Source organism: Brienomyrus brachyistius, chromosome 4 (assembly GCF_023856365.1).
Source record: "Brienomyrus brachyistius isolate T26 chromosome 4, BBRACH_0.4, whole genome shotgun sequence".
NCBI classification, from domain to species: domain Eukaryota; kingdom Metazoa; phylum Chordata; class Actinopteri; order Osteoglossiformes; family Mormyridae; genus Brienomyrus; species Brienomyrus brachyistius.
In genome coordinates this window covers 27,023,277-27,039,168 of record NC_064536.1, presented here as the reverse complement: position 1 = coordinate 27,039,168, position 15,892 = coordinate 27,023,277, and the positions used below count along the sequence as shown (strand labels likewise).

Below are 15,892 nucleotides of genomic sequence, written 5' to 3'. Positions count from 1 at the left end.
ATGACCACAGCAGCCCCCGCAATAATCTATTATTACTGTCTGACCCGACGCGCGCTTTTCTTCGATCGATTGAGCGTCTCTGTTCCTCTTCCAACATGGCGGCGACTCAAGCGACGAATCCTTCGCAGCTGCTCCCTCTTGGTGTGTTTGACTTCTGCGTTTCAGGATAATTGTGGCGGTGTTTCAAAACGGGTTTACGAGTACATTAAGTCACCTGTCTAAAGATACTTAATCAGTAGTTATCCCCGATTAAGAATTATTTCTGAGAGAGAAAGGCACCTCAGTTAGGCGCTGCAGCCCTTTGCTAAAAGAGGGTCCGTACATCTCGGGTACCATCCAGGCCGTTTATTACAGATATTATGTCGTGGAAACCCATACATTTCATTCCACGGCAATGAAATCTTTGGGCGTTCGCTGCTCACTTGGTTTGCCAAAGTGCTGTACATTCATTTGTATCTCTTTCAATTGTATACCTATGTTTTCTAAGTCAATTAACTTGATGGGTCGTATTGCAATCAGTTATTTGGAAGGATGCTCTCCACTTGTGATTTAAAAAAAAATCTGCTTACCGAACTCATCGATCAGGTCACTCCCATGTACTGCTGCTGAATGCTGTACGCTGTTTACTATCGCCATTTATCTAATTATAATCCCCCCACAGAGCTGGTGGACAAGTGCATCGGCTCCCGCATCCACATCGTCATGAAGAACGACAAGGAGATTGTCGGCACACTGCTGGGCTTCGACGACTTTGTCAGTATCCTTTGAAGAATTAAAAAAAAGTTAATTCAGAAAAATAATTTGGGAAGTTTGGTATTAGTTTCAAATGACTACTATCTGTTACTGACAAAACTCTGAAATTGCCATGGGAGTCTGGCAGCTGTGATCCATTAAGAAACTTCCTTCACCTCAGATTTAAGACATGGTGCTTGAGGATGTGACAGAATTGTGAGTGTGGTTACTTTTATTTCTTCTTTTTTTAAAATGCTGAAAACAGTTTGAGTATAATACAAGGTAGAAGGCAACTTGCCAGATTATTTGAACTCCAGTCAAAAGTATGTAGATATACTTAATTGGCGGTTGTGGAAATTTTAGTCACTTATTAAACTCATCAATATGTAATTTTCCCCCTAGTACATAGTTTTGCTTTAAACCTTCACACATGATGATGTTTTACTATAAATGTTATTAATCTGACACTGCTTGTTGGTGGAATGTGTGTGTTGCTATCAGGTTAAGTGGTTTTCTCCATGTTTTGTGAGTCCCTGTGTGCTGTGTAAAAGTCCTGCTTCTGATGGATCATGAGACTGGTTTTTGTAAGAGATGCCCGACTGCTCTTTCTTATCCAGTGAGATTACACCTGAAGGAAGGCGGATTACCAAACTCGACCAGATCTTGCTCAACGGAAATAACATCACCATGGTAGGTAGATGTGGGTGTTCCTCCTACTGTTGAAATCTCACATCTGCAGTGTAACCCTTCACTCGTGAAGAACGACATCTATGCAAGGCTAGACATACGATCGTAGTGGTTTTGCCACTGTTTGGTAGTAACACAAGATTAGTAGTGTTGTTTCTTTTTGATGAAACAAGATTCCCTCTTGGATGTTTTGGTAATCCTGGCTCTTAATGTCTGTAATGTATTGTACACTTTAATAATGGTGCATACCATTTCCCCCTGTTTTCCTTCAGTTGATTCCTGGAGGTGAAGGACCTGAAGTTTGACAAGACTGATGTTCTGTTGGCCCTTTTTACTGTGTTTTGAGGACGTTTTGGTCCCATTTCATTCATTTTGGTTTTAGTTTTCTTTGGATTGACAAGGAATTGTTTTGTAATGAGAGAGCTGTTGATTTGTGTTGTATAGATTGAGATGAAGACAAATGTGCAGTGTAAATGTACATTTCTTTGTTATAAATAAAATGCATTAAAAATGCACCCTTTGGTATGTTTTTTTGTGTTTTACATCTATCCTCTCAACTGCATCAGTTTTAGAAAAGCAAGTTAGCACAAGTTATGAAAATCAGAAGGTCGATATTCTAGCCCCTTTCACTCTGGCCATTTTAGGTTTGTGTTATTTTATGTCAGTTTTAAACCCTGCTAGTGTATCATCTTGTTTTCAGCCCTCTGAAGATGCATCACAGCTTTAATTGTGTGCCATGATTTCTGAATAGATGAAAATGTAATCGCTAGTTTGTCAGGGAATTGACTTTGGTGTGGCTTTGTGTATAAAATACATAGAAGAAAGCATATAAGGAAAACACTACCTGGGTAGTAAATGATAGTCCAGATAGGTAAAGTGGCTAGTCGATTAAACATTGTATGAAGTTTAGGTGGTTGGTGGAGAGGAGCCTGACAGTCTGGATAAAGAAGCTGATACACCATCTATCAGAACAGTTCTGTACGCTGTGATACCTTTTACGGGGGGTAGAGTCCATTGGAGGCGTTATCCGCTGTACTCGAGGTTTGTGAATGCAGGGTATGCCGTAATTACCCTGCATGGAAGAGAGACCGATCACAATCTAACGTTTTCAGCCATTTTCACTAAATCCTGCAGTCTTGTGATCTGAATCTCTATAATTCCCTTACCAGACAGTAATACTATAAGTTGTCGAGAATCCGGGTTTTCTATCATAACATTAAAGAATGCGCAGTTACAGGAACTGATGCGGAACATTTGCCGACAATACCGGCAAATGTACACTACCCCTTTAAGAGCCGTCATTTTGGCTCTAAGCGATTACGCCTCGCTCCTGAAAGGCAATGCTACTTTGACACAAAATGTCTCCACACAGGACACAGTTTCCAGCATGAAACGAAAGTATATTCTGAGCTATCGAAACAAAAACAATATTATTACCTGTTCCTCCTTTACGAAGGCGCTGGTGGTAGATCTCTGTCCGTTTTTATTTTTGTTTGACTTTTTAAAGTATGTAATACGTTTTTTGCTATCCCAAGCAGATACCGGAATTCAAGGCAGCTACATTTGTAAGCAGCTATAAGCCAAAAATAAGGTAAACTCTACAAGGCAATTATTGATAAACTTGCTTTCATATTCCTGGTTTAATGTCTGCTGTATATTAAGAACGTGTATCGCACATGTATTTAACAGCTTACTTTTGTGTAACGGTGTTTCAACTCCTTGGTTCAACAACCAAAGTTTAGTGTGTTTACTTTTATTTTACATTACTTTTTATTGTTCTCACTGACTTCAGTTTGCCATTGTACGTGCCGTTTGCCACGGCGCTGATTGTTGTAACACATTTATATAAATATGCATGTATGAATGTTTTTAGTTCATATATAATAGTAAATTCAACATAAGATAAAGAATAGCTTTCAGCAGGCGGGGCACGGTTATTACATGCGTTCCAGGAAATACTTACTAATTAAAAACGTCCATTAGTTATGCACTTTTTAGTTGTGCTGCGCATAATTTGTCATTCATCTGTAGGTCGTATTCATATGTTGCCAGTTTGTTGGGTTCAGCTCCTCATTAATGCAAACACTCTGATCCTCCAAACAGCAGTAACGTAACTGCAGCTTAATACATGCATCTCCCAGCCAGGTTCAATATGTTCACTGACTGCTCAGGGAAACATTAAAACCTCTCAAAAGCTTGATCTGAACGTGGTATGATTGCTGGTGCTAGATGTGGTCATTTCAGCATCTCAGAAACTGACAGCCTCCTGGGATTCTTGCAGATTACAGTATCTGAAGTTTATAGAGAATGGCGTGATGAAGAAAAGGAATTTATGTGAGCAAAGACTAGTTATTAATAATAGACTCCTTAAAGCTAACAGGAAGGCCATAAATGTTAACATGAACAGCTTGGTATAGCTTTTGTTTGGAGAATTACTTCTCTGAATGCACATTTGTCCAGATTTTTCTGGAGACAACGTGGGTCCTATACTGTCTAGGCATATAGTCATTGAGTGTAGTGTTTAGGTACTGCTGTTGATACTGGCTAGTTAGTGTTTATGTGGCAGTGACAATTCCACTGCTCTGTATCCCCAGCAATGACAGACATCTCTAAGCGACTGGATGAAATCCGGAGCAGGGCAGAGTCTTCCCTCTCCTCCAACGGGTCTGCCCAGGACGTGATGGATGACGTCCAGGCCATGGCCAACTTGCCCATCCCGCTGTCTGCCAAATACTGCCGTATTCCTGCAGAGATCATGGTGAAGGAGAACAGTGCCGGGGCCTCCTGGCAGGAGGTAAGTTGTCTGTGAAAAACCCGTGGAGCTTGATGTTCTTCAGTGATGCAGAGGATGAATAGAGAGAACTTGGGTATGATGTTCCTCTGACCTGCTCACCCCTCTGGTGTTCTTGCTCCACTCTTCTCATTCCGTTTTTCTGCCCCCTCTTTTGGTGTTTTCTCCTATCAGAGTGTAGCCTCCTTGGAGAAGCTCTTCACGGCCCTGAGCATCCTGGAGAAGTACGGCCTCAACCTGACCAGCCCGACCAGGCCCAAGTACTGGCGTAGCGTCAAGTTCAACAACCCCGTCTTCAGGGCCACCGTGGGCTCTATCAAGGTAAAGAGCCTTATGATGGCCCCTTGCAGGCATGGCCCAATTCACTTCTTGTCCTTGGTCATCCATTTAATAAACATTAATGGTAGAGGTTAGCGGAGGCTGGGGCCACAGGAACCAGGGGTGATGGGGGCCATGTGTACCCCCAAGTACTTAATTAGCCTTCCTTCACCCCCCAAAAACCCCATTACATTTATATGCTTTTTCAGGGTGGAAAAGAGGTGCTCCATCTCTATGGATACTCCAGTGAGCAGCCTGATGGGCTGTCCTTCCCTGAAGAGGTCACAGATCCAAATGTGAAGGAAGTTGCCGCCCTGACTCTGGAAGTGATGTCCCTGCGACTGGAACTGGAGATGCTGATAAAGGTCACGTGACCTTCCAGCAAATATGCTCTGATTTGGTCATGGGTTACAGAATGATTAATAGATGTGTGAACGGAGAATTATGCCCATTACTGTAGGATTTCCTCAGCACTGCAAGTGCACGCATATCTACTTTGCATCTTATTCCATTAAGTATCTCATTAACTCTGTTAAACTTTTCATTTCAGAATACTCACTGCAGTCCAGAGACCTTTAAGGCTATAATTCCTTTGCTCAAGGGAGCAGAGGATGTGCAGAAACAGGTAAATGATTGTTTACGGCTCTGTGCTGCTTAAAAGACATTTTGTCCTTGCGTGTAGCTTTCGTAGGTGATATAGCGGCACATTTGTGCAGATAATCAAGTGAAATGTCCTCCACACTTCATTCATGGCCAGTTAAAATTATGTGCAAATTTGCGGTTATTTGTTAAAAGGTAAAACTTGAACCCAGAGCTTCAGCCCTCGGGGCTGGGTATCTTTACTGGGAATCTTGCTGATTTTCCAGAAGTGGCCTGCTTCAGACAGCATCTCCCTTCCCGGCATTGGGGAGACGCCTGAGGGGATGTCACAGCTGCGGTCCCCAACTCCCCCGGCCAAGCAAACCCCGGGTCCCGGAAACACGCCCAGTACTGGGGCCCCAAGTGCAGCAGACAGAGGTAACATGCTTTCCTCTTAGTCACCGGCTTTTCAACATACTCCACTCACTTCACAGGGCCGCGCATCTACGTGTGATTACTGCGCTGTTTGGAAAAGGTCTGATAACGTAGTTAGGATAGAATTAAAGATTTTTTTTAAATGTTCTGTTTGTGATAGGTGACGAGTTTATCGTTATCTTACAATTCTCTCTCTCTCTCTCTCTCTCGCTCTCTCTAAGTAGGGGGATGTAACGTGTGTGGTAACACTCCCACAGTCATGTGTGGTGGCTGTTCCTCCATTAAATTCTGCAACAACTGTGACCTGGTCTACCACCGGCACCCTGACAGAGCCAGTCACATACGGGAGCGCCTGCAGGCTCCTGTCCTCGGTGAGACAAAGGCGGGGGGCGGGGGATGGGGGCAGGCCATGGAATTGCCCTGGGGGGAATACGCTTTCTATGTGACTAATCAGGTTTCTCGTTCTGTGCCGTACTTGAAATTCCTGTTGCCTGCCGTCCCCGCAGATAACTGCACCATCTGCGGCAGCTTCCCCGTCTGGGCTCACTGTCCCACTTGCAAGCAGAGGCAGTGCGAGACCTGCGACAAGCTGTACCATTCTCACCCGGAGCGCAGGGACCACAACAGAATTCCAGTGACGGCTCCACCAAAAAGCATGAGGTAGGAAAGGGGATAAAGGTCCAGCTGGAAGTGCACTGAGACAAAGAGTACTGTTGCCAAGAGAGCATATGCATTTTATATTATCTGTTCATTATCTATATCTCAATCACAGTCAATCAATTCCTCAGTCAATCTCAATCAATTCCTCTTCCCGCAGACCCTCGCTCTCTTCATGGGAGTGCACTTGTTGCACAACAGTGAATGAGGTTCAGGCAGTGCTGTGTGGGACTTGTGACCGACCCAGGCTAGCCTCTGCTGCCTCCACTGTCCTGGAGGACTCACTACAGGCTTCCATCGTCTCAGGTTAGCAGCTTTGATCTGACTCAAAGGCCAACTGAATCAATTCAGTTCAACTCAGGTATCATCCAGGCTGAAAATGCAGGAATGACAGAGACTGTGGTATGCAAAGTCTCCCATCTGCCTCCCCCAGAGTGGCAGTGTAAAAGCTGCACAGTGATGAACTCCAGCAGCAGTGTGCTTTGTACCGTGTGTGAGCGCCCCCGCTTGGCCACACGTCCACCTACGACGTCTGCGCACCCGGCGGCAGCAACCCCAGAAAGGCTGAGAACCACAGACACAAAAGTAGTTATCGGCCACGTTGAATTTATCTACCCGTCCTGTCTTTTGATTATAGCCTGTAGATCAGTCTTTCTCATGGCAGTCTTCGGAGAACCCCAGACACTCCGCATTTTTGCTCCCTCTCAGCTCCCAGAACAGCTGAATATAACAATCAAGAACAGTGAATACCTGGTGCAAGTGTGCTGACAGCAGGGAAGGGGGGCAAAGACGTGGACTGTCTGGGAGTCGCTAAGGACTGGGTCGAGAAACACTGATGTAGAACTTAAGCTCATGTCTTCTCATGACACTGTGCTGGTTCATGGTGAGCCTAGCTTAGCTCTGGCTGGTTCAGAGCAAGTGGCACGGTGATCGTCTTCTCGTCTCCACCCTCTCTTTAGTGGATGTGCCAGTTCTGCACCTATGCTAACTCCAAGCCTGCCGACACATGCGAGATGTGCAGTCTGCCCCGTCCGGGCGAGATGCCCAAGACCCCCACAGCCCCCATGCTTGGCACACGTCCGAATGCGATCCCCCTCAAGACTCCGGCCCCGTCCATAGAAAACTCCGACTTCAAGAGGCAGAAGCAGATGAGGGACGAGGGCCTGAAGCTGATCCAGGAGATTCGAGTGGGTGAAAAATCTCACTGAACTTCCATCTCACAGGTTACCGGTGGTCCACCCATGCAATCCCTGGGTACATTAATGGGTAGTGGACAGATATTAGCGCAGCAATGCTGGAAGCAGTGGGTGCTGAGGGTGCTTCAGCACTTCTGGTTGTTGGTGGTAATGCAATGTCAGAATGCAGTCTATGTCAGAATACAGTCTATGTCGATACAGTCTATGTCAGAATACAGTCTATGTCGATACAGTCTATGTCGATACAGTCTATGTCAGAATACAGTCTATGCTACGTTAATTATCTGCAGTGAGAATGGTTGCAGCCAGCTTGCGTTTTCATGCTTGTCATTTTATTGCAAGTTGCTGACAGCTACCGATGTTGCACACGAATTTCAGTGAAGGCTATTGGTCATTCTGATTTCAGCACAAATTAAGCCCATGCTCTATTTACATTGGATGCCCATAGCTTTGACTGTAGAACCTGTCAACGAAAATGGATGGAAATAGTAACAGTTCGCCTGCTTCGCAGGAGGGAGAGAAAAGAGGGGTGACCCCGGAGGAGGTGTACGCTGCTGTGCGCGTCTCCGGGGGCAGCAGCGTGAAGCCCTGCGACTGGCTGCACTCGGAGCTGCCCCACCTGCTGGACGAGATCTGCGCCATGGCCGCCTCTGTCCAGCGGGACCCGGGCGACCCCAGCGTGCGGCTGTCCAGGGCCGAAGCTAAGTGCGCGTGGTTGGCAGCGGGAGGCGACGCCGAGAAGGCCGTCACCCATGTGCTGAGGAACAGACGGGCCAAGGTGAGAGGGAGGGAAGGAAAGCGAGAGATGCCAGTGCTCCCATTTTTTTGCGAGTTTAGAGGGAATTTCCGCTAAGTTCAGCCACCCATTAACCCTTTCTCCAGATGGAGGAGCTCTTCTCTCTAGGGTTCAGGGAGGCAGACAAGTGTGAGGAGGCGCTGAGGATGAGTGGAGGGGAGGTGCGTGGGGCCCTGTCCTTCCTGCAGCGCCCCCTGCTGGAGGAATTCCACAAGCGCGTGTGGAGCGACCTGCCTGAACCCACGATCAACATCACTGACCCCGACAGACAGGTGCCGGACTGCTGGGGAGGGCCTGATCCCCCATGTCCTTCAGTCTAGCAGCCAGTCTAATCGATCGTTTTTCCCTCTCTCAATCCCCGCCCCTCAGAGGATGTGCCGGCGGCTTCTGGCTCTGTACGGCCTGCCGAGCTGGGGGCGCTGTGAGCTGGCACTGTCCCTACTGCAGGAGCCTGACACCCAGTACTCCCTGGAGGACGTACTGCAGGCTGTCCGCGAGTCACATGACCGTGACTTCATCCGCCGGGTCCTCGCCAAGGAATGCCCAATCTGTCTGTCTGTATTCCCCCACAACAAGGTACCACCACCTGTCCATGTGTCTGAAGGGGGCCACGGGTTGTATTACTAAACTGATCATCACCCATAAGTAAAATTTAAAGCTACTAATGTTACACAACACTAATCTCTACCTTTGGCTGTTAATCGTAAAGCTTAAACAAATAGAATCAATGAACATGCACTGATATAGTTGCATACATCGTAATTTAATGTGCCATCAATTATAATTCAGTACATTTGTAATGTATCTCTCAGCTGTGAAGTGTCAGTTCTGTACAAGCCTCACCTCCCCCTCTGTCTGTGTGTCTCAGATGTGGTCACTGACCTCCTATCAGTTCTGTACAAGCCTTACCTCCCCCTCTGTCTGTGTGTCTCAGATGTGGTCATTGACCTCCTATCAGTTCTGTACAAGCCTCACCTCCCCCTCTATCTGTGTGCCTCAGATGCGGTCCCTGACTTCCTGTGAGTGCTCCGTGTGCTGTGATTGCTTCAAGCAGCACTTCACCATCACAGTGCGAGACAAGCACATTAGAGAGATGGTTTGTCCCGTGTGTGGAAGTCCGGATATCAATGACCCTGAGCATCTCAATACCTACTTCTCCACTCTGGATATCCAGGTACATGGACAGGGTGTGTAGTTACACCCGGACAGGTACATTTTGATGACTATGTAGCAATAAATGCACAAACTGACCTGCATATGCCTTCCCCAACGCATGTTTTCCTGCGTGCTTAGCTGCGCGATTGTCTGGAGGCCGAGGTGTATGACCTCTTCCACAAGAAACTGATAGAGCACTTCCTCATCCAGGACCCCAAATTCCTGTGGTGCAGCCATGTGAGTGGAGCTTAGCACCGACACCCGCCACTTAGCACCGATACCCGCCACTTATTACCGACACCCACCACTTAGTACCGACACCCGTCACTTAGCGCCGATACTTGCCACGCCATCTATGTAAGAATGATTCAGGAGGGCGGGATTAATGACCCTAATGTGGGTGGGGCTATGGGGGTCGGTGTGGTCAATGGGGAAGTAGAGGAAGGAAATAGGCCCTCTGATATCATGTTGTAATATATTAGTTTCCAGACATACAGTGTTGTGAAAAAGTCTTTGGCAGTCTAAGAAAATGACACTTAAATGATCTTTCTGGTACCCGGCGATGGGCTGGCCCCCCATCCTGGGTCGATCACTGCCTCGTGCCCATAGCTTCTGGGACAGGCTCCGAATCCTGAGTACCCAGATAACTACCTTTAAACATTTCCTTTGGCTGCCTAAGACACAGTACTGTATATCTCAGGCTGGCAGCACAGATAACAGGCAGATACATCAGTGAGACACCAATAAAAATGTGGCTTATCCTATCCAGTCCAATCAACACTTACGTTTCTCTGGCTCCTATGGTTGCTAAGCACTGTCTGTCTTCTTGCTAGTGCTCCTACGGATTCATCTATGATGGAGACCAAGCCAAAGTCACCTGCCCTCAGTGCAAGAATAGCTTCTGCGCACAGTGCAAGAAAGCTGTGAGCACATCGCCGGAATCACAGCCACTCTCACTGTGCTCTAAGACAAGCGATTAAGACAATATCTCTGCATGGGGCAATGTAGAGCTCCTGTAGCTCAACAAGTAGGGCAGTGTGCTACACCACAAGGGTTGTGGGTTTGAATCTCAGAGAGCAAACATGATTTGTGATGAATTTTAAGCCATCCCTCTGCTGTAAGTAGCAATAGCATCAGTTCAGTTTCAGTTTGCAGTTTATCGGTCTGAATATTTGACTGGTAAAGTGTACTAGTTTTCATACTAGTTTCCTTACCCATCATGCTCCCTGCCGCCATGTCCCTCTGTGCCCCTTGACCCCCCACAGTGGGAGGCCCAGCATGCTGACCTCTCCTGCGAGCAGTTCCAGGCCTGGAAGCGAGAGAACGACCCCGAATACCAGAAGCAGGGTCTGGCCGGTTATCTCCGTGACAATGGCATCAGTGAGTCCCTGGGACACGTACACACACATGCATACAGTGTGCGCAGATCACGGTTTGAGTTTCTAATGCCTCGTGGAATCAGTGAAAATGCAGCCCGCTTTACCCACAGTGCATCACTTCCTCTTAATGGCCATAACAACGATACTGAGATGATGGAGTCATATTTAAGGATGAAAATGACACAGAAGAAAGAAGACAGCTATAATAATAATTAGAACCATTTTATTAAACACCGTGTCTCTTTAACGACACAAATTAACTTTAAAAGCTCACTCAGTCGTTTCTTGGATGGAATTACAGAACAGTGTTCATCAACCCAGTCCTCGGGGACCCCCTGACAGTCTACGTTTTTGGTCTTACCCAACTCCCAGCATACCTGAACCAAGCGATCAAAAATGAACCAAACGATCAAGGTCGAACCAAAGCTTCAGGAGCGCTGCGTTCCTGGTACAGGTGTGCTGGGAGCTGGGAGGGAGCAAAGATGCAGACTGTCTGGGGCCTCCCTGGGACTGGGAAGTGGTTAGGAAACACCGTTTCAGAAATAGAGTGGAAAGCAGCATTAAGCAGAATGAGCTCGAGGTTCATTCTCTCTCTCTCAGCTTGCCCCCACTGCCGGTTCCAGTACGCCCTGACCAAGGGAGGCTGCATGCACTTCACTTGCTCCCAGTGCCGCTACCAGTTCTGCAGTGGCTGCAACAACCCCTTCCACACCGTAAGTGGCCGGGGAAGCTGTGGCGGAATCACTGCGTGCCAGAAAAATGTCTGCAGGTGCTGGTGGTATTTGTAAAGTGGGTGGGCACTTGTAGCAGTGACAGTACAGTATACAAGCTGGACAGTGAGCCACAGTTAACTGTTTACTGGCGTCGGATCATGTGACTTTATACTGTGATCCCCCCCAGACTTGCTCTGTGGCCCAGTGCAGTGTGTCGGGGCTCCATGCCCATCATCCCCGGGACTGTCTCTTCTACCTGAGGGACTGGATCCCGGTCCAGCTGCAGGCCCTGCTTCAGGTACAGTGCAGAGCGTCACACTGTACAGTGACCAGCATGCAAGGTGCAGTCATCCGCCGACCTGATCCTGTCCAGGAATATTCCGATCGCACTTACAACCCACCAGAGCTAAGAGTTGATTTTACCACGTTATATAGCCCCCCCATTATATAAATTTTTGCTATTTGGCAGCAATATCCCAGGCTGCCCTTTGTTGCCAGTCCATCCCTGGAGCCACCACTGCAGAGGAGTAGTTAAATATGTGTAATATTATGTCATACACTATATTTAACATCTCACCTATATTGGGCGAGATGCGTCCAGATTGACTCATGTCCTGACTTCCAGGACGAAGCCCAGATGTAAGCCGATGTATATCTGTACTGTGTAAATGTCTTAAACCATCAAAGGAAATGTTTAAGCTAATTACCTGGGTAGTAAGCATATATGTGCTCAGAACCAAAAATATAATTGACATTAAGAGCGACGCAATAAAAACTAATCAGAATTTTTCCTGTACTCCAAAAAGTTGCTGGATGACTAGAAGAACACCACTTCAGTTCCCAAACCTCTGCTCAGGGGCACCTCGGGCGTTCCGTATATCCATCGCAGCTCACTAAATTAATGACTGAAATTACTTTTAAAAGTCAGTGAGGTGTTGATTCACCAAACAGGGTGGGGTAGTGCAAAATACATGCGTGTGCTGAACGGTCACTGCACATAATACGGTGACTTTAGAAGGTTTTGCAGTGGCTAAGCTGACAAACATTGACAGACATAATGAGAGAGTTTTCATTAGTTTTCATCAGCCGCCCATTTACACCTGTCTTCCCATATGGCTTTGCAGAAAAATGGCGTGCCGTTCAACACGGACCCCCCCCAGGGAGCACAGCCAGGTAATATAGCCGCCTACACAGCGAATCATGCTAAAAATAACACACACAAACACACACAATTTTCCACCATCAGTGTTCAGAGTGGATTGTACTAAATAGTGTAGAGTACTTCAGAATCTAAACACTGTATTACACAAATAATCGGAAATGATATTCTTTATTTATTTGGAAGATGCCTTTATCCAGAGTGATGTACATTTTTGAGAAAGCAGAGTCAGACAGTCCCTGGAGCACTTGGGGCTTAAGAGGTTAAGGGCCTTACTTAGGGGCCCGGCAGGGACATGACTCAGGGGCCCGGCAGGGACATGACTCTGGGGCCCGGCAGGGACATCACTCTGGGGCCCGGCAGCGACATCACTCAGGGGCCCGGCAGGGACATCACTCTGGGGCCCGGCAGCGACATCACTCTGGGGCCCGGCAGGGACATCACTCTGGGGCCCGGCAGGGACATCACTCAGGGGCCCGGCAGGGACATCACTCAGGGGCCCGGCAGGGACATCACTCTACCGGCTCTGGGCTTTGAACTGGTGACCTTTGAAGTGGAGCTTAACACCACACAGCATTGCGCTACACAAATGGCATATAATATGACACAAATAGTATAGACCAGTGTTACTCAACCCAGTCCCTGGGACCCACCCACACCCCCCCAAACAATCCACATTTTTGCTCCCTCCAAGCTCCTAGCCAATCCGAATTTCTGGTACAGGTGCAATGGGAGCTGTTTGGGGCTCGACTGGGTTGAACACCGGCAGGGTGTGTACTACAGAGCCTGTAGAACTGAAGGGGGCTCTGCCTTTGCCATTTGCGCCGCCTACCTCTCATCCACCTCATGTTTGCTCTCCTTTTTTAGGGCAGTGTGGCGTTATGGAGCAGAAGGATGAGGGGGGGCAGCAGCGCGACCTGCCCTGTGGGGCCCAATGTCAGGCGGGACACGCAGGGCTCTGCGAGTGAGTGATGTCACCATGACACTTTCTGTCAGGCCACTCAGCCGTCTCAGACTATTAATAGAACAAATGTTTTGGTGTCTACACTCCAGGAAGCACTACAAAGAATACCTGGTCAGTCTTATCAATAGCCACTCCCTTGACCCCGCCCCCCTGTTCGAAAACAATGATATTGTGGTGGCTTGTCGGAGATACCAAGTTGATGATCGGCGGGGGGAGGTGGAAGACGACATTACTTATTTTACCCGACTGCTGAAGGTACAACATTACTGTTTGACTGATGGACTTATCAATTATGTGTATGTGAATCTGTGTATGTGTCTGTCTGTCTATGTGAAGTATGTTTATATTACATAGTGGGGACTAAATGTTCCCCACAATGTAATAAAAACATGTTATTTTGAAGTTGTGGGGACCATTTTTCAGGTCCCCACAGAGATCTCTGAATGCAATCAAAAAAGCTAAAAATGGCTACGTATGGTTAAGGTTAGGGCTGGTTAGGGGTTAGGTCATCATTTTGGAATTAGAGTTTTCCCCATAGAAATGAATGGAGAGTCCCCACAAAGATATAATCACAAACCTATGTGTGTGTGTGTATAAATATAGATATGTGCATGTGGGGTGACAGGAATAAGCCAGACTTGTGTTGCAGTACTTGCTCTAATGTAGGGGTTCCTACCCTTTTGATGCCCACAACAGAGGAAATTTACTAAATTTCAGTGTTTTAGATGCGATCAGAATGCACACATGTCAGGGATTGTTTAAAAAAAAAGGCTTAGCTTGAAAACGTATAATACATCCTCTCCTCGTTTAGCGCCCGGGTTCCGGTACAGCGACCAGCATGTGGTAGCTAAGTGAAAATCCCGGTAGCCAAGGCGTCACCATGACTCCGCTTACGGCTCTGCTTCAGACTTCCGTGTTCATTTTCTTTGATCCTTTATGAAGTGAATATTACTAAGAATACTTTCTGCATTCTGTTACAAATATCTCTCTCCCCCCAGCGTACATTATCAGGGGTACAAAATTTGGTCGTGAATGCGCGCATTGGTCGGAAGAATTTTCTTATTACAATCGTATTTGTGTGAGATCGTTAACCAAGGTAGTCGCTAAACGATGACTGGTTGTACTTAGTACTTAGCTGACCAGCCCCCCCCCCCCCCCCCCCTCAAAGCCCCAAGTACTCCACTGCCCCGTGGAATGAAGCAGGTTGGGAACCCCATACTGTACTTAAACTGGGCATGCCAACTAGATTCGCTCAGGCGATTACTACTCAGTTCGATAATATCTTTGCCCCAGAGCGAAAATTATTGCAGATTGTGAAATGCGTTCCTTCCTGGAGCATTTAAACAGGTATCTCACTTTTGGGAACAGGGAGTGACTTTAATCACATTTCTCCCATTTCCACAGAAACTGATGGACGAGGTGCCGTTAGGGGACAAGGTGCCACGGATGAAATGAGGCATCATGTTGCTGTGACCTTAACTGTTCTAAGCCCAGCTAAAAGGTTTTTCTTTCACATATTCTGACGGGGCATCTGGTTTGCCTTCATGTAAACATACAGGGTGATTTGATTACTGGAAATCTTATTTTTCTTATTCTTGACACCTCTAATCAAACTAGGAAATACATTTAATCGCATTTACAGCACATGAATTGCTGCGGATTAGCAAATATTTTAAAGAGATCATTTAATCAAACATACATCGGCTAGAGATGATCTGCACTGCTGCCAAAAGGGCCACCATTGTAGCTGGGTCTTGGCTATAAACACACACAGCAGCATTTGAGATGCACGCAGTCACCTGCCCCCGTCGGTGGGTTTCCTGAAGAGCTGCTTCTTGCACCGTCTGCCCATTAGAGGGCCCCGTCTCTGGGACAGTGAAGCCAACACCCTGCCCTGCAACTTTGGATCTTCGCAAAACAGAAATCGCCGCAAGAGCCCGACAGAGCATTTCAAAAGCAATCACACCCAGCTAATCAAAAGCTCAGTTTTATGACGTTTTCCGCCATTTTGCTATTCTACTAAATAAAGTTCTCAAATAAAACCAGCAGTTGAAATGGCTCCTTTAATGATCAGTGTACAGTGTGGCAAACTGCGCTTTCACAGCTGTTCAGCGTGCTTTTTATTAATGTACCACTCTGAATCTCCAAACCAAGTCCAATACACTGACAGCCTCACAATGCTATTAAGCCGAAATATACCCGAAAAATCCACCCCTGACTTCTGGCTAAATTAAAGGGGGCAGGTAGGAACTAAAGTAATGAAATAAGAAAAGGCGGGCTTGAATGGTATACAAATAAAAAAATATTTTTAAAGTAATTCTCTGTTTTAGG

At 46.8% G+C, this 15,892-nt stretch overlaps 2 protein-coding genes across 3 annotated transcripts; both read left to right on the top strand.

Annotated features, from left to right (window-relative positions):
• The first annotated feature begins 4 nt into the window (after positions 1-4).
• lsm5 (LSM5 homolog, U6 small nuclear RNA and mRNA degradation associated) lies at positions 5-1,934 on the top strand. Its single transcript, XM_049010851.1, has 5 exons — positions 5-141; positions 662-757; positions 921-948; positions 1,350-1,422; positions 1,692-1,934. The coding sequence occupies exons 1-5, from the start codon at positions 96-98 to the stop codon at positions 1,722-1,724; spliced, it is 276 nt and encodes a 91-aa protein (XP_048866808.1). The 5' UTR covers positions 5-95; the 3' UTR covers positions 1,725-1,934.
• An 813-nt stretch (positions 1,935-2,747) lies between these two features.
• On the top strand, positions 2,748-15,606 carry LOC125740080 (E3 ubiquitin-protein ligase RNF31-like). 2 transcript variants are annotated; one of them, XM_049010798.1, is made up of 24 exons: positions 2,748-3,010; positions 4,014-4,213; positions 4,385-4,531; positions 4,738-4,893; positions 5,079-5,153; positions 5,395-5,545; positions 5,767-5,913; positions 6,049-6,202; positions 6,360-6,505; positions 6,633-6,784; positions 7,159-7,386; positions 7,907-8,173; positions 8,278-8,463; positions 8,561-8,767; positions 9,192-9,365; positions 9,485-9,583; positions 10,180-10,269; positions 10,612-10,726; positions 11,326-11,438; positions 11,626-11,736; positions 12,563-12,611; positions 13,465-13,561; positions 13,651-13,816; positions 14,966-15,606. In XM_049010798.1, the coding sequence occupies exons 2-24, from the start codon at positions 4,016-4,018 to the stop codon at positions 15,014-15,016; spliced, it is 3,279 nt and encodes a 1,092-aa protein (XP_048866755.1). In that variant the 5' UTR covers positions 2,748-3,010; positions 4,014-4,015; the 3' UTR covers positions 15,017-15,606. The 2 variants fall into 2 exon arrangements, with proteins under 2 accessions (XP_048866755.1, XP_048866754.1); XM_049010797.1 differs by having other exon boundaries at positions 2,749-3,010; positions 5,764-5,913.
• The last annotated feature ends 286 nt before the right edge of the window (positions 15,607-15,892 follow it).

Bases quoted from the DNA above. Each gene is read 5' to 3' on its own strand.
- lsm5 (XM_049010851.1), top strand. From the start codon at position 96: ATGGCGGCGACTCAAGCGACGAATCCTTCGCAGCTGCTCCCTCTTG. The intron at 142-661 runs GTGTGTTTGACT...ATCCCCCCACAG, and splicing joins TTCGCAGCTGCTCCCTCTTG to AGCTGGTGGACAAGTGCATC. The intron at 1,423-1,691 runs GTAGGTAGATGT...GTTTTCCTTCAG, and splicing joins ACGGAAATAACATCACCATG to TTGATTCCTGGAGGTGAAGG.
- LOC125740080 (XM_049010797.1), top strand. From the start codon at position 4,016: ATGACAGACATCTCTAAGCGACTGGATGAAATCCGGAGCAGGGCAGAG. The intron at 4,532-4,737 runs GTAAAGAGCCTT...ATGCTTTTTCAG, and splicing joins CCACCGTGGGCTCTATCAAG to GGTGGAAAAGAGGTGCTCCA. The intron at 10,727-11,325 runs GTGAGTCCCTGG...TCTCTCTCTCAG, and splicing joins TCTCCGTGACAATGGCATCA to CTTGCCCCCACTGCCGGTTC.